This window comes from Zonotrichia leucophrys, chromosome 3, assembly GCF_028769735.1.
Source record: "Zonotrichia leucophrys gambelii isolate GWCS_2022_RI chromosome 3, RI_Zleu_2.0, whole genome shotgun sequence".
Lineage (NCBI taxonomy): Eukaryota > Metazoa > Chordata > Aves > Passeriformes > Passerellidae > Zonotrichia > Zonotrichia leucophrys.
The window spans coordinates 64,926,074-64,953,398 of NC_088172.1; the positions used below are offsets into that span (position 1 = coordinate 64,926,074).

A 27,325-nucleotide genomic window follows, 5' to 3' on the forward strand; every position below is an offset into this window, starting at 1 on the left:
GCTGCCGCGTTATAAAGGCGGAGCCGGGGCAGGCTGAGCCCGGAACGGAGCTGGGGTGGGGCTGGGAGAGCGGGGCCGGGCGGAGCCGGCGGAGCGCCCGCCCCTCTGGGTGCGAGTTGGCGGACGGGAAGCGGCATGGCTCCCGGCGTGGAGCTGGGCTTCGCGGCGGCGGCGGAGGGCGCGGGCGGTGCCTGGCGGCTGCACAGCACCTACTTCCCCAGCAAGGTCGGGGGGCGGCCGGCGTGGCTGGGCGAGGCCGGGCTGCCGGGCCCCGCCGCTCTGCGCTGCGGCCGCTGCCAGCAGCCCTGCGCCTTCCTGCTCCAGCTGTACGCGCCGCTGCCCGGCCGCGCCGACGCCTTCCACCGCACCCTCTTCGTGTTCGCCTGCCGCGGCGCCGCCTGCTACGGCCTGGCGGGCCCGGGCGGGCCCTTCCGCGGTGAGGCGCGGGGGCGCTGGGAGGGACGGGGCGAGGGCCGCCGGCCGCCGCCCCGCTGACCGGCGCGTCTTCCCGCAGTGTTCCGGAGCCAGCTGCCGCGGCGGAACGACACGTACCCCGAGGAGCCGCCCCCCGAGGAGCCGCCCCCGGGCCCGGCCCCCGCGCCCCCGCGGCGCCTGGGCAGCGGCGCCGCGCTGTGCCGCGTGTGCGGCTGCCTCGGGCCGCGCTGCTGCGGGCGCTGCCGCCGCGCCGCCTACTGCGGGCCCGAGCACCAGGCGCTGGACTGGCGGCGCGGGCACCGCCGCTCCTGCGGGCAGCACGCCGCCGGAGGTGGGTCCGCGCACACCGCCATCGGGGGCCTCTGCAACGGGAACTGACACCCGTGCCAGCTGTGGTTAATGCTGCACCGAGCTGCCGAGCCGCAGCTCCTGAGCTCTTAAATGCCGCTGCTAGCACTGTTTGGTCTGCCTTCCACGCCACTTGGATTTACAGAGGTTCAAAGCAACAGGACGCCTGTTGCAGGTTTCCGCTGTCCTTAACATAACAGTGTTTCTTACCTTCAGGTCAGGTCTAGCAGTGATGTAAATCTTTCTTGCTCATGCAATGCTTCTGCTATGTAATTTGCTGTGTAGCTTTTGGGGAGAAGGACGTGAAATACGAGATGATGTTGTGAAGTGGTGTCTGTCTTCTGTTTTCTAGATGACTTGGCAAATGCAATTCCAGAGCATAACGAATTCCTTTTTCCGGAATATGAAATTTTGATAGAACCTGAGGAACCAGAACTTCCTGCTGACAGCACTGATGATGAACAAGGAGCTGAAGGTACATCAAAGGATGCAAAAGAACAAGAAGAACTTGGAGGTGCAGGCACTGCAGGTCAGAAATAACGTGCTGCCTGTAATTCTTCCTGGTTATGCCTGTTATCACATCTTTAAAATATCAACTACTGTGCACATTTAGCCTTTTTTCACCAGAAGTTTACAAGGAACACTTAAAAATCAGTCATTTGCAGTGCTAGTTTGTTGTAGACATCCCATAATATAAGTTGCTTTTCTGGGAGAGACTTACTAAGCTCTGACCCCAGGAGCTGTTGAAGCAGCTGTTGCACTGTGTCCCTGTGTGCTTCCAGTAGGTCAGGAACATCTCAAGTGAGAAGGACAGCACTGAGCACCTGCTGCTGGATGCTGCTGAAATCAGCACATTGTTAGATTGTCTTGGCTTGACTCAGTTCAATTTGTCTTACTTTATGGAAAATAAAATTTTCTTGTCTATGCTAGCAGAGAACTGGTTTGAGGATATTTTAACAGTTGAAGTGCAGGCTCCTTCCTCCCTGCTCCTCCTTAATTCACAGTGGGTTTGCTGCAAGTGTCTTTGAAGACACCCCGGGTGGAGAGGTTGTGGTGGTGCCAGGGAAGGATGCTGGGTTCCTGGTGGTCCCTTGCTGTGGTCCAAAGCTGTCTCAAGAGTGTTCAGTGGCCCCAGTTGATGTGGGTGTGGAGTGTAACAGATACACTCTTCAGTGCTAAAAACTGAAGCCTGGCACATGAGCAGCATGCAGGCCTTTTTCAAATGTGGTGTCCTGAAAGTTCTGTAGTCTTCCTGATATCTGCTGGGAGCCATAAACTTTGGTAGATTAACTCCTTCCCTTTCCAGTATTCAATACTGACATCTGTGTTTAAAATGCAGCTAAAAGTATTAAATGGACCTGTGCGTGACGAAATCTTAACGTGCCATGAAAATAAAAAAAATCTTAGATTTATGCCAGGAATCACTTATGAAGCAAAATAAATTTACACGTGCTAATACTGTTTTTAATTTTTAGTGTCTTATATCAGCCTGTAAGTTTTACTGTTCTTTTTTCTTGCTTAGATGGAGCATTTCAGTCCTTAGATGAAGAGGCATTGGAAGCAATGGCAAAACACGAGACTGCAGAAGAAAAGATCTTCCAGATGTTTAAAAAACGAGTAGCTGGTGAGCCAGAGCAGGTGAGAAGATGGGGCAGCCTTTGAAAGTAGTGGTTCTGACACAGCATCTTGCTGCACATGCAGCGTTTTGTACTAGTTAGAAATGGGGATGCCTCCTCATCCTCTACACACCTAACCCACACCCTGTCATCTTCCTTATGAACTTAATTTGTGCCCAAGTAAGAGTTTAGCACCTGCTCAGCCATCTTAAACAGCTGCCGGTCAGGATGAGGTGGCACGAGGGTGCTGAATCCCCCCCAGTGTGGAAGGAGCCACCATCCTGAGACATGGTTCAAACCAAAGGACATGGGAACCACTGCGCTGTTCTCCAGCCTGCAGCCCTGCTAGAACAAAAACTGCAGAGGAGAGCTCTGTCAGTGTCACCAGCTGCACTGGGGGCTGGCTTGGCTCTTTTTAAGGTTGAAGGATGGCTTTAGAATTTCCACTATTTAAAACAGAAATCTTTCCCCCCATGCTATTTCTTACTGCAAAAGGCTAAAAAGCTACATTGTCAAACAAAACCATGGTCCCTGGTTTCATTCAGAGAAGACACAGTCCTTAATCCATCAAAGTGGTGAAGAAGAAATTCTCTCCATGTTTTGCCTGGTAGCTGAGGGGTTAAGGTGCACACTCAGAAAGTAGGAGACTTTGAGTCTGTTCCCTTCTCTGCCTTAGGTATGTGCCTCACTCTCTGACCATCTCTCTACTGACTGATCTGTCCAAGTGTCCTTTTGCTGATCATGTGTGATTTGCTAATAACTGAAAAACAAAGGATATGAAAATACCTTTTGGAACATTAGGCTAGTCTGCTTGTATTTAGATGCAGAACTGCAGACAGAAAGATCTGGATTGCATTCCTAACTGTGTGCAGGTCTGTGTGCTAATTCTCCAGCTGCTTTTTCTCTGTCTCAAGACTGTAACATACACAACCTTGCATTTCTGGATCCCTTGGTTAGGGAATTACAAATAATCCCCTGGATCACTGAAAAAATAGGATACGAATACTTGCATGATTCACATAGTTAAGAAAACTTATATAAGCAGCCTGTCTTATTTAGAATGCTGCATTTGCAAATTATATTTTGCCATGGTTGTTAAAGAACTGACCTTTTTCTGCTCTATCTACATACAGCTTTGTGTCACTAAACACCTCTTTTATAGCAAGATGAAAGGATAGTCACGAGAACTTAAATTTCTGCTGGTTTCAGATTATTAGATACTGCAGAGGAGGAGAAGGTCCACTCTGGGTGTCAGGTGAAAATAGGCCTGAAGAAAAAGATATCCCAAATTGTGTGTGTGGTGCCAAAAGGATATTTGAATTCCAGGTATGTAAGCTCATTTAAAAATAATACAGGTAATGTATTTCCGACTCAGGATCTAATTGTTGGCTTGTAAGTTGAGCAAGAAGGTTGAAGTTGCAACAAACTAACTACACTAAATGATTGTACAGAGCCTTTATTTACTCCTATAAGTGCTCTTTCAATTCGTTGTGTGCATTATAAATAAGTTTGGCTGGAAGCATTCAGCTGTAGAACTTTGAATGCTAGAGGTGTATGTATGATGAACACACTTATGTCATAGAAAGGCAAAACAGAGTTACTAATGGAATTTCAAATGGTGGGAGGCTCACAAATCAGGCAAGTTTTATAAGGCCAAATAAAACTTACCTAGAACTCCAAATTTGGTTTATTTGAGCTGCCATATACATAGTAGCTTCAGTTGGGATTTTGGTGTAAGAGAATATAAATTCTTACACCAAATATAGGACTGTTCTTCAGGAGAAATGGGGAGAGGGGAGAAGTCTGTGGCCTGCCTCTAAACCTTTTGGTTTTCCTTGAAGATTATGCCACAGCTCCTGAATCACCTTCAGGTTGACAGCCTTGGAGAGAGCATTGACTGGGGAACGCTGGTGGTGTACACTTGTGCTGACAGCTGCGGCGGGGAGAGTGCATACCTGGAGGAGTTCATATGGAAGCAAGACTACTCCATGGGCTGTACTTTATGAAGTTGAGTCATCCAAGTGGAATACTTGATTTGTTTCACTGCATCTCTGCACTGTGCAAACAGGTAGTTGAAGTAACTGATAACAGTGCATCTTGTAACAGTGATAAAACTGCTGTAACTAGACCTTGACAGCCTCTCTTGTGCTCCAGAGGAGCTTTTACTTCAATCTGGTAATGAAGCCAGATGCATTTGTTCAGAAAGCTTTATTTCAAATCTCATTTCTGGAAGTTTATTAAATAAAGATGAAAAACTTTTGGATTGGTGAAATTATCTTTTGTTGGTAACAGAACTTCAAAAACTTAAAAGATTGTAGTCTGTCAGGATTTTCATCAGGCTACTCAAAAATTAGCATTCATTCAAAGAAAAGCAGACTCCTGTAAACCCACACCAGTGCTTATGTTGAAGAGCTGTACAGGAGTCAGCTAAAATAAAGCTATATAACCTTTTGCTGTGGAATTTAAATCTACTTCCCTTTCTCAGCAGGTACATAAACCCAACTTGGGAGTTTGTCCCATGCTCTGACTGACTGGTTGAGGTAAAATGCACAAAAATTAAGTGTTTTATCTGACTTTAAAACTATTAGCCCCATGCAGTAGTTTAACTCAGTTACCTGGTGCAGAAGCAGTTTAAACAAAGTCAGCCCTAGCAGAACACATTTGTCTGTTACACACTGCCTGTAGCAGCAGATTTTCAGGCTGAATTGTACCTAAACTCTGCTATCATTGGTGAAGTTTAAAAATAAGTGTCCTCTGCAGGGATTCTTCCACTGTATGACTGCCAAATAGCTGAGGCAAGAGAATAGTGAAACCATAATGCTGAACTTTACTGTGGTAGTTGCTGAACTACTCCTATGGCCATGGCAGTATCTGCAGAAAAGGCTTTTTTGTGTGTTTCCCTATAGAATTGACTTCAGTTACATATTCCCTTCCCGTGCTCCAACCAATCATGGCTGCTTACCTGTGACTCTGTGGGGCCCACCGTGGGGGTTTTGAAATCATTTAGGCATTGAAAGTACTCAAATAAGCAGGCAGAGAATGCTGTACCTGGAAGTGGTTTTGTTATCACAGGACTTAATTTCTAGCAGGGTAGTTTGAAGCCCCGGTCTGTGTTGTGAAAGAGCAAACTGTCTCAAGTCACTGTAGTACAGCTTGACTGATTGTGTTGAAAACTGTCCTATGGTTTCTTGGGGCTTCAAGCTTTCTGAAGAGTTGAAGAGTTTTGCACATAAGGTGGTAATAGTTCAGGTCCTACCAGAGCATGGACAGCCACACAATTACAGCCCAGAGCTCTCAGGAGCATTCATGAGCTCACAGCACAGAGTGGCACAGCACTGAAGGCAACACAGTGCTTGAGCATATCCTGCAGTGCTGCATTAATAACAGCATCTTTCTGGTAAGAGCCATGAAAGCAGTCATCAGGACACCCGGAGAGACACTGATGTAGAGAGAAGACTGAAGATTAAGGTCACTTAGGATGTGCAAATGGAGCAGTATCAAAGCCAGCCAAAACTTAATTTTGTCTGGAATGAAATACCAACTTAGAAATGAGACCATTGCTTACATTTGGGTTAGTTTCAGATAAAAGCTGTTTGAAATAACGTGTAAGTCATAGAGAGGTTATTATTCCTAGAAATTTCCTGAAGGAAAAAAAAAGTTTATTTTTAGCTCTGAGCCTATTAGGCTTCAAGCATCATTCAGAAGGAATATTATGTATGTGCTGACTCCAGCTGGAAGGGTTTGACATTTTACAGGAACACTAATATAGTGAGGCTCTCACAGCTGGTAAAATACAAAGATAGTAATTTAAAGAAATTCTAGAAGCTAAGCAGGGATCTATTGTTTCAGTCAAGTGCAGCTATTTAAGACTTGCCTATATCCCATCTGTTGAACATATGGCAACACATACTCAAACACAAGCTTCTTTAATCAGTTGTCTCTTTTGCTTTAACATGTTGGAAATATTCAAGGTAGACATTGCCAAGGGTGTGACTGCTGGTAAGGAAGCCAGAGCACTGCTAAGATTCTCTCAAAACAACATGTCACTTATAGCAGTGCATCTGCTATTAAAAAATCTATTAAATAAAAAAAGTAATTCAATGTATTTCATTCTACCAGCTGGGTAATTTTAAAATTTATTAAGACAGTTCCCACAGTTGTATAAACAGGGTTTATTGTACATGTGGAGTTGAAGAAGGAAAGAGAAGAAAGGTATATATTATATATATATGTACAGTGAGCCATTTTAATTAATAAATTTATTCTATCTTGCTTAATACTGGAAAGAGGGAATGTGTCTGGCACCAAAGAAATTTAAAATTGAAAAAATTTAAAAGCTAAAGTTCTGAAAATTATAAAAACCATGGTCTTATGGAAGGAACTTAAAACATATATACATGGCAATTAAAGTGGTTTATACACTGAGTGACACAGTTGCATTTGTCTTTAAACCAACTTACAGATTTTTCTATTAATAGAACTGGCATTAAAACTATTTAAAAGCTAGAATATAAATAAAAGTTGGAGGGGCTGCTCCAGGAACAGCCCAGTAAAGCAACTCACAGTAACTCAGTAGACATATTCAAGAAAACAGTTCCCCTTGAGCATCAGGGAAGTAGGCACTAACTGGGAAATAGTCCAAGTCCTGGTGTTGCAGTTGCACTGGAAGTCCATTTCTTGTTACTGCTGTGCCATACACAATACCTTTTAAAATATACCCCTGATTTCTCTGAAATGTGTAGAAACTGTTACGTTGTCTTTCTGAATCCCTTTAAAATAGGATAGATGTTTTCAAATGCTTCATAGATTTCTGCTCGTACTTTAGCACCTGGAGAAAGAGAAGGGATTCAATTAGTTTGTACCTTTTGCCAAATATTTAATTTCAGCTTTTAGAATGTGTATGTGAATGCAACTCTATATAAAACCTACATGTATCCATAAATCCCCATTTTTACAATCCTTTTTAACACATTTCATAGAGCTTACATTACCAGCCTTCTCTGTTTAATCTGACAGCTGCTAAAACTTTCACTAGCATCTCTGCCATGATGCTGTGTTGCAAATGGAATTTTCATATACATGATTTCCACAAGAGACCCAACAACAAAGCACAGCCCTGTAGGATGTTTGTGCAGAAAGGCCTAACTGGTGCAGCTTGTTTTGAGAGTGTGAGTACCAGGGGGAGGAAGGTCTGGCAATGGAGACCACTGCAGAGAATTGCATTTCCCCACACTGCAGGGATGTGATCCTTTTGTCTGTGGGTCTTGCAGGTTTCTTCCTCCTAGTAAGACACAGCATGAGAAAAAATGGAGGGAGTAGGTTGAGGATGTCCTAGAGCTCAAGTATCTCCCCTTCTTTGGCTGCTGTATCATGGATCATGGCAGCAGCCTGCAACCAAGCTGCCAAAGAAAAGCCAGCTCAGTCACATGCTCAGCCACAGAAAGTCTTTCAGATTTTGCCAGAAAGATCTTACATTCTTACTGCTTTTTGGGCACCTGCACACCTGACTAGGGTTCATGATGATTGTTCCTTTGATCTAGCCAAATGTGCTGTTGCTTTGTGCATTCCCATCTGTTAAGGAACACGGTGCAGGCAGCTGTGTGTGCAGTGGCAGTGCTGAGCTGCAGGTTGAGCTCTGGGTGAAGCACACCCAGGCAAGAGGCCTGAACCGCTGAATCTTTGCATAACAAAGCCTGGTGCTGAGCCTCAAGAAAACCTGGTCTGACTGTGAGTGGAGTGTGTAGGGAGTCAAGCACCTGCTGGATTTGCTGAAGCTGCCCACTCCAAACAGGCTCTGGTCCTGCTGCAGTTGGTGTGGCTCTGACTGCCAGGGTGGCTGCTGGATGGCTGCACAGGGGAAGTTTCCTTAACATTCCATCCATGGAATACCCTATTAAATCTCCTTTCTCAGTACTGTCATCTCTAAAGGAAAAGTACCTGGCAGATTACATATCCCTGTCTGTTCTCTGTCATACAGTCTAAATCTCACCTCTTGGAGTAAGATACTGTCTTCACTTACCAGTTAAAACCACTTTTCCAGAAACAAAAATAAGCAGAACAATTCTTGGCTTAATCATTCTGTAGATTAAGCCAGGAAACAATTCCGGCTCGTAGCTGTAAGAGAAGAGAGAGTATTTAAATGTGCTGGCAGACCCATGTTCCACCCCATCTTCTGGGCCCAGTCTAGACTGGCAGAGCAGATGTAGACTTCCCTGAAACTTGGGGAGAGTATCAATGTGAACCTGTCAAAACCAAATTTTGACAGGTTCACACTGGGCAGCCTCAGTTACACCTGAGGCAGTGCAGAGATGGGAAAAAATATGCAGGTTTCCCTGTGGTGCAAGGGAATAATCTAAAGAGATGTCACCTTCTAAGATAGTATGCAACAAGAATGAAACATAAACAAGCCTTTTTTTACCTGCTGAACTGCTGGTGTGTGAGTACCAATCCTTCCAGTCTGATGGGAAATTTCACATCACAGCTGCCCACCATATTCTGAATTTTAAAATCCAAAAATTTTGCAGGAAAACCCAGTTTCTGAACAACTCTTGCATACTTCCTTGCGGCCAGTCTGGATTGCTCCTCACTGAAGTGAGAAAAGGATATCTGTATTACCTCCTCAGTTAACTATTACTTCAAGCACACAGCATTAAACCACAAATACCTAACTGGGGAAAAAAGTCTGTGTGGAGGGAGGGGAGTTCACACGCAACATTTTTACATCCAAAATTAACAACTACCACTGACTGATTTTCATGCTAATTCTGGTAATAGGCTCCTGGACACCATTAGTATTGCACTCACTGTTCATGACACAAACCAGTAAATTATAAATCCATACCTTTTACATTTTAAAATATTGACCAGTCCCTCTAATGGGACTGTTACTTAAGATTAAGTACTTAAGATTAGATTGTTACTTGAGATTTCACTGTAGAACAACCTTGAACTACTACTGCTAGAAAATACAGATTTCTATAAAAATCTGTAAACTGGCAAAATCTTCTGTTTGATGCAGCCCAGGCATTCAAACATGGGTTTAATACAACTGCACAGCTTTACCCACTGTTGCAGAATTCAGTTTGCTTCAGGTCTGTAAACAGCTGAGAATCTGTTGCTGATGCAGAGTAAGACAACTTGAATTTCAAGTGTCACCAAGCAGAGAAAATGTTCCCCTGTACAGATCTATTCATTCATTTCTGCTCATTAGTTTATTCCTTCTGGATTCCTAGCAGACTTCTTTGGAGCAGAATTTCTCTCCTGCCCACCAGAGTTAAGCTTATGTTTAGCTTTCAATTCTTGTCCTTCAATGGTCACATTAAGAACAGATCAGACTACAGGAACTAGAGATTTGGAGCTCTTGTCCTGTGATGAATGAAGCTATTCAAATATAAAATTCTTCTCTCACCATCCTCACAATTTAAGCAGTTCCAATGCATAGTTGCTGAATTTTTTTAATTATTAGAAAAAGCAGGTAACTGCAAGGGTAAAAAATGAATATAATAACCTCTGCAAACCAGTATATGAGACTGAATGAAAGCGCTTCAGAACTAGAACTACCATTTCCCCACAAATTAGGAAGTCTCTTCAATCATAAACAGGCATTTTCTGTAGAAATGTGTATAATCTGAGGTAACTGTGAAGCAACATTAGTTGTACCTGTACAACTTTGATGTGTCTATATAAACAAGCATCATGGTACAAAAGAAAAGACAGCCTGAGTTAGTTTGCTCATAATGCCTAAACATACCTTTTTGCTCCTGTGCACACCATTTTTCCAGAGCTGAATATCAGTGCAGTAGTACGTGGTTCTCTTATTCTCATAATAACAGCAGCAAAACGCTGAAGTGTGAGCATTGAGACTGTTAGTGATATACTGCTGTCATCATTACATTAAAACCAAATCTGCATCATCTAAGTTACACTGCAGTGCAAGGAAAACTAAGGTCAAACATCCTTACAGATCACTCAAAGTTTACTTGAAATGCTTAAACTATAAGTACCTTCAAGCACATACTCAGAGAGGTAGAGCCAGGCAGGAAGGATATTTACCACTGTAAACATTCCTGTTTATCTCTCATTACTATATATATATATATACACCTATGTATGTAACATATAAATAACACTAACATTTGCATCAGAGCAATAGAAACAATTTTAAGAAATTCCTCCATATGTGTTGGAATTTCATCTTGTAAGTAGGATGGAAGATATCCAAAAAAATGGATTACAGTGTTACAATACCAGCAAACAGAACAGCTGGAGATCAAAGTCCTGTGTAAACAGAAGTCACCTCAGCTACCACTGCGGGACACAGCAACCTCATTAGCTCCAGCTTTTCATTCTCAGTAAGCATTTTCTAAATATTCTTAAATTCTTTGAAGCAAGAGATACTGGAAACACACACACACACACGCAAAAACTCCTGTTTGTTATATTTAACTTGGAACAGCTCACCCTGCAGTCCCATGAATTGTTCTGCTGACACAACCAAGGCGGTAGCGTGGGTTACCCAACAGCACATTTGTCAAAATATGACTTAAATAATACAGCCAAGCAACATCTTTCTTTGATAGATGAATCTACTGACTAAATGTCAGGAGTGTGTTACATAACCCTTCTATCCCTCTGCCATGGGAAACAGTGTTTGATATTGATTATTCTAGCCTACAAATTTTACACAGCCACCTACCCCCTACATTAGGAGTTACCAAGGCATGCTCACATTTTTGCTGCGCTCATACCTTACTCACAATTATGTAACAGCATCACTGGTATAAACTTACAGTAAGAGTCATTTATCAAATATGCCTGCATGTGTGCTTTAACCTTTAAGAGCAGAGTTCAGGTCAACTGCAGCAAAATACTAAATGCTAAAACAAAAAAAACACACACACCCCAGGAAAACTGAAGCCTTCCCAAGACAATCCAATTCAACTATGTAACATCTAAACTTTGTTAGTGTCCAGCTACTGTTGTTGCAAAGATAACATTTTCAAGAGGAGCCACCCAAAAGAAACATGAAGCAACATTATTTTTTTTTATTTCATGCTCCAGGTCCTTTGCTGTTGTTCAGATTTCCCAAGCTAAAAAGATGCCACTTATTTAGAACCCTACTACTATTAAGAAGCAGCAGGCAACTTTGAAGTCAGCATGCAAAAAAAAAATCAATTTATTTGGTTTTGTTTTGATCCATTTTAATGTTCCACCAAGCTAGCCATCAGAAGCAATGAGATGGCAGAAGTACTGGAGGAGAACATGAGAGAACAGAGGGAAGTGAGACTATGAAAAATAAGTGAATGTAAGAATTCCAGAGGAGCAGCTAGGTGGAGGAAACCACAGCTCTGGCAGAAGTCCAGGACTTTAACTCTTCTTTCCTTTCTCCTTGTTGGGAGATAGGGAAAAAGATTTCATCATCAGACATTTCACAGTAATAAGCAAAAAGAGCTCACTGAGCACTACAAACAAATATGCCCATATGAACAGCAGCAGAGGCCACCTCCACCACAAAAAGCCTGGCCAGTGTACTACACTCTTGATTCGTTTTTTTCTAAATCTAACAACTTACAACCTGGTGCACATCACAGCTACCTCAGCATAAAAATGCTTTTCGCTAATTTAAATGTCCTAAGTTTATTAAGTTTTCCCTTTTAACTACAGTATAAAACTGCATATATAGCAGGTAGGTTTTTCAGTCTATTGCAGCAGCCTGCAGCCACAACCTGTGCCTTTAATTTATCTGTTATAGGATGAACTGTTAATACATTTCTCTTACCTTAGGATTATATTCAGCATTTCGGGCACGAAGTGCAATAGTTTTCAGGTCAAGTTTGCAACCAAGATTCACTGTGGACACAATATTCCTAAAGACAGATCACAGAAATATATTTAAAAAAACAATAAGGAATTCATGTGTCTTCCTCATTTTTAACCAGGCCCAATCAATTTTTTAAAATTATTTTGTTTCTCCAAGCAAGTTTGAATGGCATCTTTCCTAACATGAGCACTGAGCAATGTTCTGGCTCAGGAATGTCCTTTTGTAGGGCAGAAGCTCCTAAGGCATAATTGCTGATTCCTCCTTATCTGTCAGCTATTAAGAAAAGTGTCCCATGAGAAGAACCTCTATTTCAGTTTGGGAGGAAAAATTACTGATGCTGAGAGCCCTCACCACAATCATGGAAGCTGCTGGAAACAGGAGAAAATGAGACAGTATCATCTGAGATTTTCCTTGCTATGCCCTTCATGGAAGAGGGTGCAAAACTAAGTGGGAATGACCCAGGAGGTACATGCATTGCCAGGAGATGGGATAGCAGGTCTCTAGATAGTTTAAAAAAGTTACTAGATAAACAATTTTGTTTTCTGGGAAAACCCTGAAATATAAAGGTCCTCAGTGAGGGGAAAAAAGTCAGAAAAATATGAGAAACTACTCTTTCAATTCATGGTATCAACCATTTCTCCTTGTCCCAGCCAAAAATTTCTGAAGTAGTCTCTTTAAAACTGAAGTTCACTGGAAATGCTTCCAGACCTAGTTCTAGGGTTCTTCCAACTAGTTCTAGGGCTTTTTACCTTCTCACAAACTCAGTGCTAGGCAAGCATTGGGAAAGGAAACATCCTGAACTCCTAAACTGCAAGGAGTTAAAAATTATGACGGTGTTAAATGAAGACATATAACCCTCCACTGCTATGCTCCCAAGATGTACCGTTGACAAATTACTAAGAAACTGTTTATATTACTAAGTGGTTTAGTAATGAAGCTAAGCTAAAAATAAAGTAAAAATTACTCATATTGCTACAGGAGACTCATAAATTCTCAGGACCTCCCTTCCCACCAAAATGCAGTACCTAATTCCTGATGTGACTTTGGTCCTAAGTCTTTCTTTAAAGGGCTATCTGAGACAGGACATGATGCACTGACACAGGGGCACTCACTGTAGTTGTGGCACTATGCCAGAGCTCTCTGACGCCGGTGTCGCAGGAGTTATTGGAGTCATTGGAGTCATCGGAGAGGAGTACAGAGGGGTGGTTCCTGGTAAGGGGGCTGTGGTAAGAGTCTGTGAATGGAAGAGCTGGGGGGTTTGACCAGATGTTCCCTGTGTGGCTTGCTGGGACGTGGATTGCTGTGCCGCTTGCTGCTGCTGCTGCTGCCGCTGCTGCTCCTCCAGGATGGACAGACTGTTGCTGCTCTGGACAGGCTGCGGCGTCAGTCCTGTGCCGTACGGCATCATCGGGCTGAAAATTGGAATTCCTGGAGTCATTGCACCCTGCGCAAGAAAACATGACATGAAAACCACAGATCATGATGACTCCATTTTGTTTTTAAGAGACAAAGTTTTCAGAGGAATCAAAAATAAATCTGTGTTAGCTGAGTTGCTCATATCAAACCTGAAGCATATTGTAGTAAATAATTAAAATCAGAAAATCCTTGGAAATGCAGATGTTCTATAGAATAAAGTACTACCCAAAGGAATTTAGGGAACATGACATACTTCTCACACTACCTTGCAAGCATGTCTCAGCTCTGACCCACAATTTAACTTGAAATTGTCTGAACACCAACTGTGCTCACTGTATCCACTGTATTCAAAGCCCAGTAACAATCCATTATGTACAAATTTTAAGGAGCAACCACCAAAATTAAATTAATCTTTTCAAGCTGTCAGTCATGTTTCAAATTAAGAGGAATCGCATTAAGAAATCCCACATATATTCCATGTATGAGAAACGCCATGTTTCTTATACTTCTGAATATAGACATCAATGGTTTCAAAATTCTGCCTTATACTAGTATTATTCAATCCCTGGCAGAAATTTTCAGATCTGCAAACAAAAAAATGTGAAGCTAGATGCAAGAAAGAGAAAGCACTTTCATAAAGGAAATTCACATCATAGTTACATTTTAAATAATTTGTTTTTACCTGAGGGGAGGCTAAGCCTTGAGCGTAGGGTGGCAAACTGTTGTTCTGATCCATGATTCCAGTTATTTCTTTGGTGAGGCCAGAAGTACTTCCTTCAATTAATTTAAATAACCTTCAAATCCTAGAGGTTTTTTAACCGTTTAAAACATTCCAGCAAAGTAGCTTTTAAAGCCAAGCTGAAAGTGTTAGGAAAACATCAGCTTAAGAGAAATATGAGTCTACAACACCAACCAAAGCCTGGAAAGAAAAAAAGGAATATCCTGAGAATAATATCTAAACACAAACCCAAAAGCAAGCCTATCAGCTGCTGACTCAGATAAGAGACACCCACGTACAAACACATATAAGAACATTCACGCGTACGCACACACGCATGCACAATCCATAAAAATAACCTTTTTCAGGCACACTCCACAGAAACTTTGCAGCATGATTCTGCTGAAGTCCCTGGCAGGTCACCTGACTCACATGGGCAGGCCTCTGTCCAACCAAACCCTCCTGCACAAACAGCTCAAGCTGCTGATGCTCCTTCTACTCCAAGCTTCCTTTAGCTGCAAAAGCACTGATTTTTTAAAGAATTTAATTCCCTTGGCTACTAATTGGCATTGCTTGCAAGTCTCTTCCTGGCGAATTTAAGGCTTGGGCTTTCAAAAATTACTTTTTTCTTCTATGAGAAATGCATTGCAGCTCAAATCACAGCTAGGGAAACATCTTCCATCCAATTCCATAAAACAAAGCCCTAACAGATTTCAAACTGTAATGATATGCATTTCATGAGGAAAAAAGAAACATGTGAAAACCAATTTCAAGTACACAAGTGAAACATGCAATGATTTTCTCACATTTTTTTAACTATACTTCTGTTGCTGTTTTATGGAAAAAACAACGGAAGTGGAGAATTTAAATGTTATGATACCAATGATGTAAAATATTACCCATTAATTTCTAAGTTTCTTAATTATTGCTAAGAAATATTCAAGGTCATTATTAGGCCAGAGGTAGGCTACCTCAAAATCTGAAGACAGCCTATTCAGCCTCTCCTTTTTTTAAGATATGAGAGCTTAGAACTACAATAGTATTTGCACTGTAGCTAGAAATGCCTGCCTTTTTCCACCTATGACCATAAGTCATTATCATCTTTACCTTCACCAAAGATATCGAGCAGAGCACCCAGGTTTTACAACGTGGGTACATTAGAGGCCTAAACATAATCCTGGAAGAAACAAAGTCAACTCCTCGACAGCCCAGCTATTTAGTAAGGAGGCTGGATACCAGGCATGCCAAAACCTGCACCCAGGGCACCGACTACGCAGAGCTCCCTCCTCTACCCACTTAACGCGGCTTGCTCGGATCTCCACTACAAACGCCGGGCGCCGTTTCGGTCCAGGGAACAGAGTCCAGCAGCCGGAGCCAGCCCGGAGGAGGCCCCGACCCACCCCAGGCCCCTTTCGGGCTCGCCCCCCGCCACACGGCAGCGCTCGGCGTGCGGCCACAGCCCGCCCGCGCCCCCGGCCCTGCTCGCTGCCCGCCCACAGCGGCCCCGGCCCCGCGCAGCCCCCGCCCGCCCTCGCAGGGTCCCGCCGCTGCCCGCGCCCATCCCGCGCCCGCCGCCCCCTGCCCGCGGCGGGGGAGAGAAAGGCGGCCGCCGCCTCCGCGCCGCGGGAGTCCCTCTCCGCTCCCCCGGCCGCGGCTCAGGCCGCCCCGGAGCGCGGAGCGAGCCCGGCCCGAGCACCATCCCCGCCCTCCAGGCCCGGCCTGCCCCGCACCATCGCGCCCCAGCGGGCCGGCCGCGGGCAGGGGCGAGCGGCGGCCGCGGGGGAGCGGCGGGCACTCGGTACCTGGCGCTCGTTCCGCTCCCGCCGCGCTCCGCGCCCGCCGGAGCCCGGCCGCGCCCCGCCCCCGCGCCACCGGCGCGCCCGGCGCGTCACTTCCCGCCGCCAGCGGGACAGGAGCCTTCGCTGGGAGGAACCTTCGGAAATCCAACAGGGGCAAGTGCAGGGTCCTGCACCGGCGTGACCACATGCACCAGCACAGGCTGGGGCCGGCCCGCTGGGAGGCAGCTCTGTGGAGAAGGGCTCCTGGTGCAAACAGACCGTCCATGAGCCGGCAGTGCCCTTGTGGCCAAGAAGGCCAGGGCTATCCTGGATGAATTCGGAAGAGCATTGCCAGCAGGTCAATCCTGCCCCTCTACTCAGCCCTGGTGAGGCACATCTGGAGTGCTGTGTCCTGCTCTGGGCTCCTCAAGGCAGGAGAGACACGGGGCTCCTGGAGTAGATGCAGCAGAGAACTACAGAGACAATTAAGGGTTTGGAGCATCCACTTATGAGGAAAGGCTGAGGGACCTGGGCCTGTTCAGCCTTGAGAAGGGATGGCTGAAAGGGAGCCTCATAAATGTGAATGAATATATAAAGGGTGGTTGTGAAGAGGATTCATCCAGGCTCATCTTAGTGGTGCCAAGCAATAGGACAAGAGGCAATTGGCAGATACTGATTTACAGGAAGTTCCACCTGGATATGAGGAAGAACTTCTTTACTGTGCAGGTGACTGAGCACTGGAACAGATTGTCTGAGAGGTTGTGGAGTCTCCCTCACTGGAGATGTTCAAGAACCATGTGGACACAACCCTGTGCCAGGTGCTCTAGGATGACCCTGCTTGAGCAGAAAGGTTGCCCCAGATGACCCCCTGTGGTCTCTTCCAGATCCTGTTAATCTGTGGGGGTCCCTAGGAGTGCACCAGCCCCTCACAGAAGCTGTGGTTCCTCACACTGGAGCTGTACCGAGTTCCACACTGCTGTGCTGCAGATCTCGCTGCTGTGTCTGCACAGTGCCCATGGAGACTGCAGCCTCCACAGCTGTGCTTCCCAAGCAGGGCAACACACTTCTCCTCAGGAGCACCACTTGTCTCCTGTGTCTCACCGTCCCTGCCCTGTACTCCCCTAGTACCTCTTTGAGCTTCTTTCCCAGCCCTTCCCACTTGTTTCCACTTTTGCCATGGTGCCTGGCACCACACCCTGTGGCCCACTTCGAGGACTTGGTGAGACCCCATCTGGAGTACTCTGTCCAGCTCATGAAAGGCCTGGACCTGTTGGAACAAGTCCAGAGGAGCCACCAAGATGCTTAGAGGGATGAAGCACAAGGAAAGGCTGAGATAATTTTGATTATTCAGCCTAGATAAGAGAAGGCTTCAGGGTGACCTACTAGAAAGGTGGAGAGGGACTTTTCACAAGAGCATGTAGTGACAGGACGAGGAAGAATGGCCTCAAACCGAAAAGAGAGATGGTTTAGATTGGATATTAGGAGGAAGTTCTTTGCTTGAGGGTGGTGTGATACTGGCACAGGTTGCCCCGGGAATTTGTGGGTGCCCCATCCCTGTAAGTGTTCAGTGCAGGACGGAGCTCTGAGCGCCTTGGTCCAGTGAAAGGTGTCCCTGCCCGTGACAGGACTAGATGATCTTTAAGGTCCCTTCCCACTCCAACCACCCGATGATTCTATGATTCCCGACTCCTGCTCTTCACGGCGGTTCCAAAGGCGCTCATGGCCTCACGACTGAGCAGCCTGCGCGTTCCCACCAGCGGGCACGCAGGGCAGCGCCGGCACCAGCTCTTGTCCAGGCGCTGCCCCGGGCCCCCGGCACACCCCCTGCCGCAGGCGGGTTCCGCTCCACGGCGGTCCTGCCGCCCTCCGGCCAGGCCCCGGCGCTTGCCGCCCGGCAGAGCAGCCGAGAGGAGGCGGCGCTGCCCTGCCCTGCCCTGCCTTCCCGGAGCGGCTCCGCTTCCGCCTCCGGTGCCGCCATTTCGCCGTGAGACAGCAGCGATCGGCGGCCGCGATGCTGTCCACCGCGGGATGCGGGCCCTCCCGGCCCGAGGCGGGCTACGGGCTGGAGGCGCCCGTGCAGCACTACCGCTTCTCGCCGTACACCTTCAACGGAGGGTGAGGGCCGGGCGGGCAGCGGGCGGGACGGGGCACCCTCGGCCCGGGGCATCAGGCCCAGGGGACAGCGGCGCCGGGGCTACCTCGCCTTACTCCTGCTTCTCCTCGGTGCTCAGTGCGGGTTTATCTCCCCTCACGGTCTCCTCTTTGTAGGGAGAGAGCGGCAGCACAAGGAGGAGCTGGGCTCGGGCTTACCTTGAGGCCTTGCAGCCTTTCAGGGTGTTCTTGCCTGCCCGTGTGGCTTTTGCAACACTCGGGCTCCCTAAACGTCGACTGGTCTTAAGTACGCATCTTTCGTTACCGGCAGGGTTGTTTCTTTATAGTGGCTTAGGAAACCCAGGCAATGGTCCTGTTACAGAATCACGGAGTTGTTAGGGCTGGATGGGTTAGGAGCTCACCCAGTCCAACCCCTCTGCTAAGGCAGGGTCACCTCGAGCAGGTGACACCAGGACACGTCCAGGTAGGTTTTGAATGTCTTCAGAGAGGGAGACTCCATGACTTCCCTGGGTAGCCTGTTCCAGTGCTTTGCCACCCTCAACATAAAGTTCTTCCTCATGTTGAGGTGGAATTTCTTGTGTTTTAGTTTATGGCCTTTGCTTTTTACCATGTTGCTAGTAAACGTGTTACTGGGTTGGATGCTACCTTGTTGTAACTCTTAAAGGCAGGTGATGTTTTACATACCTAAGTTGGTGGCATGATCTGGGCAGGTAAGTTTATTTTTTCTTATGATGACTACTCCTTTTTGAAGGGCATATTTGTTACTTAATGGTGGTACACCTGTGGTGATCACAATACTAGTTGTTAGGAAGTAATAATACCAGATTTTAAAAGTGATTTATTTATTTTAGTGTAGTGATACTGTTACTCAATACTTTGCTTGTTTTAGAAAGATGAGTTATTATCAGGTATATAAAATACCTCATCCATTGGATCTGGTTCTTGCCTGGTGTAGAGTCTCTGTTTTACCAAGTTTCCTTACTGTTTAAATCAGAGTAGAGGGGCACATGCATATATTTTCTTCAGTCTGTCTAGTGTCTTCTTCACTAGACAGAGTGAATATGTAGGGATGTGCGTAGTGGGAATCATAGCAAGGAATGTAAGATACTTGACAAAACATGAGTCTGGGTGTAGAATTGCTATCTAGTTTGATTCTGTGTTGCCTAAGAAGATGCCTGTGCTGAAGGCCATGATTTATCAATACTGTTTTTTGAAGGACTGTGCTGGCGATTGCTGGAGAAGACTTCTGTATCGTTGCCTCTGACACACGTCTGAGTGAAGGCTACTCCATTCACTCCCGGGACAGCCCCAAATGCTACAAGCTGTAAGTCCAGATCTGCAAGAATTGAAAAAGATGGAAAATATACTGCTGACCATGTCACCCGTCTCCTACTTTAAGCAGAATTCTTAGAAGAAAAAGCACAGTAGCAAAGTAGATTTTGGAGTCGCAGTGACCTTTGCTGTAATGTAGGATGTGATGTGATGTTGTAAACATAGCCAGATTTCTTATTTCATGCTCTTGAAGTTAAGAGAGAACAGAACATTTTTCACGTGATACAAACCTTAACATGGAGTTTTTTGTCTGGATAATCAGAAAAATTTTTAACTTAACTGTAGCTAAACTTAATCCTATGATAACTCTGCTTTGTCAGGAGATCTGGTGATGGTACACAAGTGTGCCCACTGCTGCCAGTTGTACTGTACCTCTCTGGTTAATTACCTGGCAATTTAGAGAGGTGTTTGTTTTAAGGGAATTAAACCTATGTGTAGTTCCATAATTGAACTTTCTATGCCCATTTTAGGCTTCATTTGAGTCAGCTGGGTAGCATCTCCTTAGTTTATAGCTACACGTTACTTATGTTCATTTTACTGCAGCAGGTCCTTGCCTTGTAGGCTGTCATCAACTACAGAAACTTCTTTTTGTCTGGGTTATTGTTTCTTTTTCTAAATTGATGACATGAAATCAAAACAGCTTGGTTTCTCCTGGCTAACTTGTTACTACTATGTGTTAGACTCTGATACTGTCTGGATGGAGATTAGTCTGGTGCAGGATACATACTGCACATGATGACTTTGTGTCATTCTAGTGACAGGCTGAGAGAAGACTTTAAGATTTCTTCTGAATGACTGCTTTGGGTTGGTCAATGTGTGTTAATGTTTCTAGACTTTTCTAATTCCTGGAATTAAAATTTCAAGTGTGTGTTTCCATGGTTAGTGTTCATAAAGCATTTCAAAACTGAGCAGAGAGCCAAGCTTCTGTAGTGCATCTGCAGCCACATAACTTCTGTTTGTGCTGACAGAAGCCACCAAAGCCATAAATGTCACCTAACCATTGTACAAGCTTAATGCAGCCTTCTGGAAAAAAACCTGAAAATACATTTGATGTTTTCATAGTAACCTACTGTATAAGAAATTGCTGTAGTTCATGCTAAGTGTAAAATTGCAACAAAATGTTATGTTTTTCAGAACAGAACAAACTGTCATTGGATGCACTGGTTTCCATGGAGACTGCCTTACCCTTACTAAAATTATTGAAGCCAGATTAAAGGTAACTACGAATCTTACTGTATTTAGAAACTTAGATTCTTAATATTATAAATTATAATACCAATAATATGATATCTTTTAAATATAACTTCTGCTGGTTTTTTCCAAGTTTGTATCATAACTGTTTTGCTAATGAAAGATCTGGCAGGGAAAATCGGCGCTGTGTTCTTATTAAGTGTGACACCACAAATTTATGGAATGGAAGAGCTGGAAAGGATATTGTAAATGAGGCAACACCTATTAATTACAAAAATTTGAAGATATGTTAATGTTTGTCTTGTAAAGAGGCTTTACCTGTTAGACCAGCGTGTTTTCACTAATTGTGCTGGTTAATAATTTTGCTTAGCATCAGATTCTTCTGATGAAGAAGATGATGTAGTGAGGTTACAGAAAATGTATTTCTGGTTGAATGTCAGCTTTAGTGTTTGACTTTCCTCTTGGATGTGCTCTACCACTGGCAGATGTACAAGCATTCCAACAACAAGACCATGACTACAGGGGCTATTGCAGCAATGCTGTCTACAATCCTGTACTCTCGACGTTTCTTTCCCTACTATGTTTACAATATAATTGGTGGACTTGATGAAGAAGGTAAGATTTCAAACAGAAAAAGAAAAAAAGAAAAGGGAGGCTGCATTTCTGTGCATGGATAGCTGTTCCTTTCCATCTCAGTGTAGTGATTGAATAACAAAGTTTGTGTTGCTATTCCTAGCACCTGCCTTTAGGCATTATACTACTTACACAGATTGAATACGTATTGTGTATCTGGCTTGTTTCCTAGTTTTTGTTATTCACTTGATTTTCCATTTCTGAAGGTCTAAAAACTATGTTATAATTGTTTGATTGCAGATAAAATCTCTAAAGTGAAATAATAAATACTTTAGACTGGAAAATTTTACAGCTGTTTTGCTGGATTTTTAAATTGCATCATTAAAGTAGATGTCACCAGTAAAATTGTGTATGTTTCACTCAGACCTGTGAGTGTGTTAAAGACTATTCAATATGAAGACTTACTCCAGAGATAGGTTTCTACAAACTTATTTCAAAATGTTAACTAACCTGTAATGAAAATCATTACTTCTACTCAGAAGCTGTAGTTTAATGTACAGAACTTACTGGGTTCCTGTCCAGTGATTTGGTTGAGTAGCTGAAATACTGTGTTGTCTGGCTTTGTGAAGGAGCTCAGAGGTGGTCTTGTTTGGATAATTTTTAGCCATTCCATGCAGTTTGTTTTTACCAGTAAGTTATACTGCTCTCCCAGTCTTGTTAAGACATGTCTATGATTTGTGGGATCTGGCAGGGGATTAGTCTGCCCTGCATAATGGTAAATCTCAGATTATAAGGATGTTGTAGCAGCTGATAAGAATCAGTGTGCAGGTTTGCTGGCAAGGACTAAATTAGGGTCCAGCAAGATTGATTGTTGATTTGGCTGGCTTTCTGAGGGCTGTTCAGCTCCTGTGCTCTGCTGCCAAGGGCACTGGCCAGTTAATTGAATTGTGTGCAGCCTGTCTGCACAGAAGGGCTGGGCTTCCTGGCCAGCAGCTGCATTCTGACTGGCGTGTCCTCATCAAGCCCTGGTGCTTCAGAGCTCCAGTGTGTCTGCACCTCTGATGTTGGTGCCAGCCAGTAAACTTTGCACCACCTGCTCTGGCTTCAGAGGGAAGTGTGCAGGAGACCAGAGCATCATCCCTGGTTCTGGGAGTTTGATGCAGAGGCATCCAGGCGTGCTTTCTGGAGGTAATTCAAGAAATGTATCATTCAGGAGCGATGTGTGAGCTGCTTGTTTGTGTTAGCCTTGGAACCCCTGGGGCTCTTTGTGCAGCACTACACTCTAGCTCATCTTTCTGCTTTGATTACTCCGCATCAACACTTTTTCCGTGGTAAGTAGTGTAGGAAACATCTGTTGAAGCATGGTTGTGGCTTAAATAAAGAAAATAACCTTGGATATTGTACCAGGCTGCAGCCATAGTGAGTCTTCTGTGAAAGGCATCATCTGAACATAGTCAGTGTTATTTGGTAAAGGTTTACTGGGATCTGCAATGTTCCAGATACTGCTTATCCAGAGAGCTGGTTTTGTTGAAGATGCTTGTCAGTATTGGGCAGCTTTCTGAATTATGTACTAATTTTTTTTTTTTTTCAGGGAAGGGAGCAGTTTATAGCTTTGATCCAGTGGGCTCCTATGAGAGAGATACTTTCAAAGCAGGTGGATCAGCAAGTGCAATGTTGCAGCCTTTGCTGGATAACCAGGTAAAATAGCTTGTTGGCTTTTGTTTTATTTTAGTTTTTTTCTTTATCTCAGTAAAAATTTGTGACATTCAAATTAATGTAGCTTTACTTCTGGAGAATACTACTTTTGAGAGAAGTTTTAAATCTATTACCCAGGTAGGACCTGATAATCCATACATTTATAAATTATGTGGCTTTGCTTTCTCAAGAGAAATCAAAGTTTTGCTTTGGGATCTGTTGAGATTTTCAATACATTATTTGTATTTGCAGTGCCTGTTTAAAAGGCAGAAATGTTTTAACTGGGGAGTTATCTTTATCCTAGAAGTTGTTTGGAGGGGTTTTGGGAGTTTTTTCCTGGCCGATAACATAAATATGCCTGTTACTTAGTATGAAATAATAGCAAATTAAGAAGATAGAATTAATACATACATTTTATCATTTAACATACCCTTGTTTAAGTCTTCAGTTTTGTACAACTCAGATACCATTTTTAGTAAGAGTGTCCTTACTTAAAACTGCTGGAAACTTATTCAGCTAAATCTGTCTGAAATACTTGAAGAATATTTTCATATTTAGTTGAAGCTGTTAATAATTGAATGGGAGAAATACCAAAGCGTGTTTTACTCCTTTTAAGTTTTTGACATTGGTGTTGGTATTTAGTCACTTGAACGTGATGCCATCACAGCTTTTGTGCTTAGAAAAGCAGTAAGAATTCTTGATTCTTACCAGATGAGAAAGAAATAGAATATTTCTTTTTTTTTTTTTGACTTTATTAACTGAAGGAAATATATTCTGCAAAAAACAAGTTGTCATAAAGAATTTTTTATTGCTTATGCGTTTCAGGCAAAACATGGGCCTCTTCCCCTTTTCCTGTTCTGATGGTTAAGTTGATGCTTATATTTATGAGCTAACTTAATGCTGTTTGGTAGGACCAGATATGCTCCAGTATAGACTTAGTTTTGAAGTCTAGATATCTCAGGGAATATTTGCTTTTAAGAAATGTTCCTAACTACAAGTGACCAGAGAAAAAAAGACTGACATGCATTTCTGGTACTGCCAAACTTGTGAGAAGTTTATGAAGAATTAGATCAGATCCAAATGTTCATTGTGATCTTGTTCATGCTGAATGAGCAGGAGGAGCTATGCTGGCTGTATATTGGATCTGCTTCTAGGTAATTTTTGTAAGAGTGTCTGTATTGGCAAAGCTCTCAGCTGTAAACTCTTTGGAGGAATACTTTTTCAGCTTTGGGGTTTTTTAAATAGACTGGCGATTTCTTCTTTTTAATTCATCTAAATCTTTCATTCTAGTGCAGAGACTGAATCAGTTTTCATAGATGGATAAAATACAAATACACTTTTACCTTTTCACAGATTGGCTTCAAGAACATGCAGAATGTGGAGCATGTACCTCTGACCCTGGAAAAGGCTTTGCAGCTGGTTAAGGATGTCTTCATTTCTGCTGCTGAGAGAGATGTGTACACTGGGGATGCACTAAAGATTTGCATTGTCACAAAAGATGGAATTAAAGAGCAAACTGTCCAGTTACGAAAAGACTAATTCAGTTCATGTGTAAGCAAGTTATCTGTATGTACAATTTACCTGTGTTACGAGAACATTTGTCCAATTAAATTTTTTTCAAGGAGTTCAACTACTGTGGTGCTGTCTTTGTTAGAAGTTGTGTTTTTTAGAAACCAGAGCAGTTCGTGGTGAGGAAGCAGTTTAAAGTTACAAGTCAGTTTCCTTCATCTCATCTTAATCTATCAGTCAGGCTAATTCTAGTGGAAGTTTAATCCCCTTCACACAATCCCTTATGCTGAACTATGGGGGGGGTATTAAAATTTAGACTCACAGACTATTCTGATAATCCCTTCAGTTCAGCCTTGATTTAGTGAGTAAAGATTTGCTCTGTTCATGCTGCTTTCTCTGCACTTCATAGCTTGCTTTTCCTGTCTTCTCTTTTATTTCTCTGATGTGCTGTCCTGACATTTGACTTTATTTATTTGCAAAGACTGTATTGGTCATCTGAAACCAGTATCACTGTGTTACAGGGGAGAATGTTAAATTGAAGCTTTCAGAGTTTAGTCCTGGACTCTGCATCTGGGCTCACTCTGGGTGTTTCTGTTTGGTTAATGTCCAGAATTTGAAGCATTGTCCCCTTTGTGGCTAATGATGGAAAATAATTTAGAATGGAGATACCTGAGTGCTTTTTAATGCCTGGATCCTTTGTTGGGCCTACTGCTGCCTTTGATTCTTGAGAAATTGCATCAAGTGCAGTTTGTTTGATGTGCTGTATCACAGTCCTGGATATTGGCTTCAGTATTAGGACTCAGAGCTGCATCATCAAGGGCAAGATAGTTTTCTCTTGTCCAAGAGTCCTTTCACAGTCTGTAGCTCTTTAAAAAAGGACATATAAAACATCTCCTTGCTTCAGGTGACCCACTAGTTCCTTAAAAGATCAATTTTGCTGACATGCTTGACCCTATGGTAGGTAACATTGTCTCTTGTTTGGGTGTGACTGGCTGATTTCAGTGCAGCGTTTTGGGTGCAGTGCTATAATCCAAGCTCTAGCTGATCTTGACCAGAGATGACAGTCTCAGGCTTTGTAGACAGTTTCAATAGTGGGTAGCATTTTGAACATCAGTAGTGAAACAACCAGTGGTGTTAAACAAACTCTCCCGAGGTGTTTGCGAAGGCACTTGGCCGCTGGGTGCCAGTGTTGGGCCGGGTAAGGAGGGAGCAGCTCCTTCCTGGGTGGCTGGGCTGTAAGAAAGGCACGCAGCATCCCAGTCTGAATAACTCTGTGGCTGAAGTCACTTGGGCACACAAGTCAGAACTTCCAGATGCATTCAGGTGTCTTGAGGGGATGTTTAATATTTTCAAAAGTCATCTCAGCTGGACAAGGTTGATTGTATGAATGACTTAAGCTGTATGCTGTCTGTACTGAGCAAATGGTACACAATGCAATAATTCTAAGAACAGAAAGCCTGTGCCTATTTAAAATACAATCAGCAATACCAAATTAAATCCCTGCTCTGTTACATCTGTAAAATTAAGGTAAAGCACATTAAACTGAACTCTCTTTGGTACCAGATTTATGTTGAATTGCTCAGGCATTTCACAATACGCTGTTGGGGGTTTATGCAAAATTGTTGCAGTCTACTGAAACTAAATAGTGTTTCAGTTGCAAAGAAAAGCAGGAGAGGGTAGCAAATTCACATGCTTGCCTTTTGGACAGGTCTGTTTGCAATATATAAGTTTTAAACAGTAAACAGCAACAAACAAGGGGAACTGTCTAATTTCTATGTGAACTAATTCAGTGTTCTTGCAGGGTGCCAGACATGTAGGAGAGTTGCAGTGATTTAACTCAAAAGTTTTGATAAATTTGTCTGCTCTTATATTTAAGGGTAGATTTTACCTCCCAAATAAATGCATGTTGACAGATTTTAGGGATTACTGGCTTTAGTTTGATGTGGATAGGCTTGCCTCTGTAGGTTCTTTCAGTAGAAACACAAGGTAATTAGAATTTTCAGGTGTCATTTGCAGTCTCAGAAAAGATATAAGAGCAGGTACCCGTTTTGACTCTGTGCCATCCTGTTGGTGCATTTGCACTGATGTGAGATGGCCATTTTTCTCCTTTTCAGATTTCCCTGCAGAGTACATCTAGCTGAAGAACCAGCAGGAAAGGAAGCTTTTTCATAGGACCATTGGACTGAAAATACCAAGTTTCTTTCACCAAGGAATGTAGCACTGTGTCCACTCCCTTTGTGGATGGGTTTGGAACCAGTGAGATGGGGAGGCTTGTTTCCCACATTTTTGACTTTCCAGTTATGCCCTGCCCTGATGCCATCACTGCTTGTGCTCTGAGTGAGGAGTTGCAGGAGTGACAGGAGATGTGTGAGTACAAAAGTATTCACAGGCTGCTCAGCTAGAAGTTACTTGCTTTATTAGTATTAAAACACCCCAAATATCAGATGTATATTATGGGTGAAAGGCTTTTTTTTTTAATCCACCCTGTTCCCTATCTTAGTTTGTGAACATTGTCATCACCTCAGGATGAAAGGTGGGAAGGCCCTGACTGTCTGCAGCTCTCCTTAGTTCCATGCCTGTACTTCCCATGTGTAAATCAGTTTAGTATTCATCTAGCACTGTCTCTGCAGTGTAAATTAACAGTTTATGAAGCATTTTGGGCCTTACTTGGTTACAGAGCTGTCTAGGCAGGCTTCAGAGGTGCAGCTAGGCAAAACAATTGTAACAATGCCACTTAGAGGTGCTAGAAGCAAAGAGTTGGGTTTGGCAGATCTACTTGGAT

General features: G+C 43.7%; 3 protein-coding genes across 5 annotated transcripts; 2 read left to right on the top strand and 1 right to left on the bottom strand.

The window, feature by feature from the left end:
* Positions 1-111: 111 nt before the first annotated feature.
* On the top strand, positions 112-4,659 carry PDCD2 (programmed cell death 2). The gene is made up of 6 exons (XM_064708566.1): positions 112-436; positions 515-766; positions 1,136-1,312; positions 2,306-2,421; positions 3,609-3,725; positions 4,241-4,659. Exons 1-6 carry the CDS (start codon positions 136-138, stop codon positions 4,403-4,405), a joined length of 1,128 nt encoding a protein of 375 aa, XP_064564636.1. The 5' UTR covers positions 112-135; the 3' UTR covers positions 4,406-4,659.
* A 1,830-nt stretch (positions 4,660-6,489) lies between these two features.
* TBP (TATA-box binding protein) lies at positions 6,490-16,223 on the bottom strand. Of its 2 annotated transcripts, none has more exons than XM_064708567.1 (8): positions 16,156-16,223; positions 14,318-14,554; positions 13,332-13,663; positions 12,178-12,265; positions 10,150-10,241; positions 8,818-8,985; positions 8,419-8,513; positions 6,490-7,227 (listed from the first exon to the last, which is right to left on the bottom strand). In XM_064708567.1, exons 2-8 carry the CDS (start codon positions 14,369-14,371, stop codon positions 7,148-7,150), a joined length of 909 nt encoding a protein of 302 aa, XP_064564637.1. In that variant the 5' UTR covers positions 14,372-14,554; positions 16,156-16,223; the 3' UTR covers positions 6,490-7,147. The 2 variants fall into 2 exon arrangements, with proteins under 2 accessions (XP_064564637.1, XP_064564638.1); XM_064708568.1 differs by lacking the exon at positions 16,156-16,223 and adding an exon at positions 16,084-16,153.
* Positions 16,224-18,080: 1,857 nt separating this feature from the next.
* Positions 18,081-26,992, top strand: PSMB1 (proteasome 20S subunit beta 1). 2 transcript variants are annotated; one of them, XM_064708571.1, is made up of 7 exons: positions 18,088-18,246; positions 19,460-19,567; positions 20,710-20,791; positions 21,252-21,381; positions 22,931-23,037; positions 24,388-24,585; positions 26,658-26,992. In XM_064708571.1, the coding sequence occupies exons 1-6, from the start codon at positions 18,143-18,145 to the stop codon at positions 24,571-24,573; spliced, it is 717 nt and encodes a 238-aa protein (XP_064564641.1). In that variant the 5' UTR covers positions 18,088-18,142; the 3' UTR covers positions 24,574-24,585; positions 26,658-26,992. The 2 variants fall into 2 exon arrangements, with proteins under 2 accessions (XP_064564640.1, XP_064564641.1); XM_064708570.1 differs by lacking the exon at positions 26,658-26,992 and having other exon boundaries at positions 18,081-18,246; positions 24,388-24,664.
* The last annotated feature ends 333 nt before the right edge of the window (positions 26,993-27,325 follow it).

What these genes read in the sequence shown, in the direction of transcription:
- PDCD2 (XM_064708566.1), top strand. Translation starts at nt 136, where the DNA reads ATGGCTCCCGGCGTGGAGCTGGGCTTCGCGGCGGCGGCGGAGGGCGCG. An exon ending in CGGGCAGCACGCCGCCGGAG is followed by an intron (nt 767 to 1,135) that starts GTGGGTCCGCGC and finishes TCTGTTTTCTAG; the next exon opens with ATGACTTGGCAAATGCAATT. An exon ending in TGGAGGTGCAGGCACTGCAG is followed by an intron (nt 1,313 to 2,305) that starts GTCAGAAATAAC and finishes TTTCTTGCTTAG; the next exon opens with ATGGAGCATTTCAGTCCTTA.
- TBP (XM_064708567.1), bottom strand. Translation starts at nt 14,371, where the DNA reads ATGGATCAGAACAACAGTTTGCCACCCTACGCTCAAGGCTTAGCCTCC. An exon ending in GTGTGCACAGGAGCAAAAAG is followed by an intron (nt 8,986 to 10,149) that starts GTATGTTTAGGC and finishes TTCTCACTTCAG; the next exon opens with TGAGGAGCAATCCAGACTGG. An exon ending in ACACACCAGCAGTTCAGCAG is followed by an intron (nt 8,514 to 8,817) that starts GTAAAAAAAGGC and finishes CTTCTCTTACAG; the next exon opens with CTACGAGCCGGAATTGTTTC.
- PSMB1 (XM_064708570.1), top strand. Translation starts at nt 18,143, where the DNA reads ATGCTGTCCACCGCGGGATGCGGGCCCTCCCGGCCCGAGGCGGGCTAC. An exon ending in CCGTACACCTTCAACGGAGG is followed by an intron (nt 18,247 to 19,459) that starts GTGAGGGCCGGG and finishes TGTTTTTTGAAG; the next exon opens with GACTGTGCTGGCGATTGCTG. An exon ending in AGCCTTTGCTGGATAACCAG is followed by an intron (nt 23,038 to 24,387) that starts GTAAAATAGCTT and finishes ACCTTTTCACAG; the next exon opens with ATTGGCTTCAAGAACATGCA.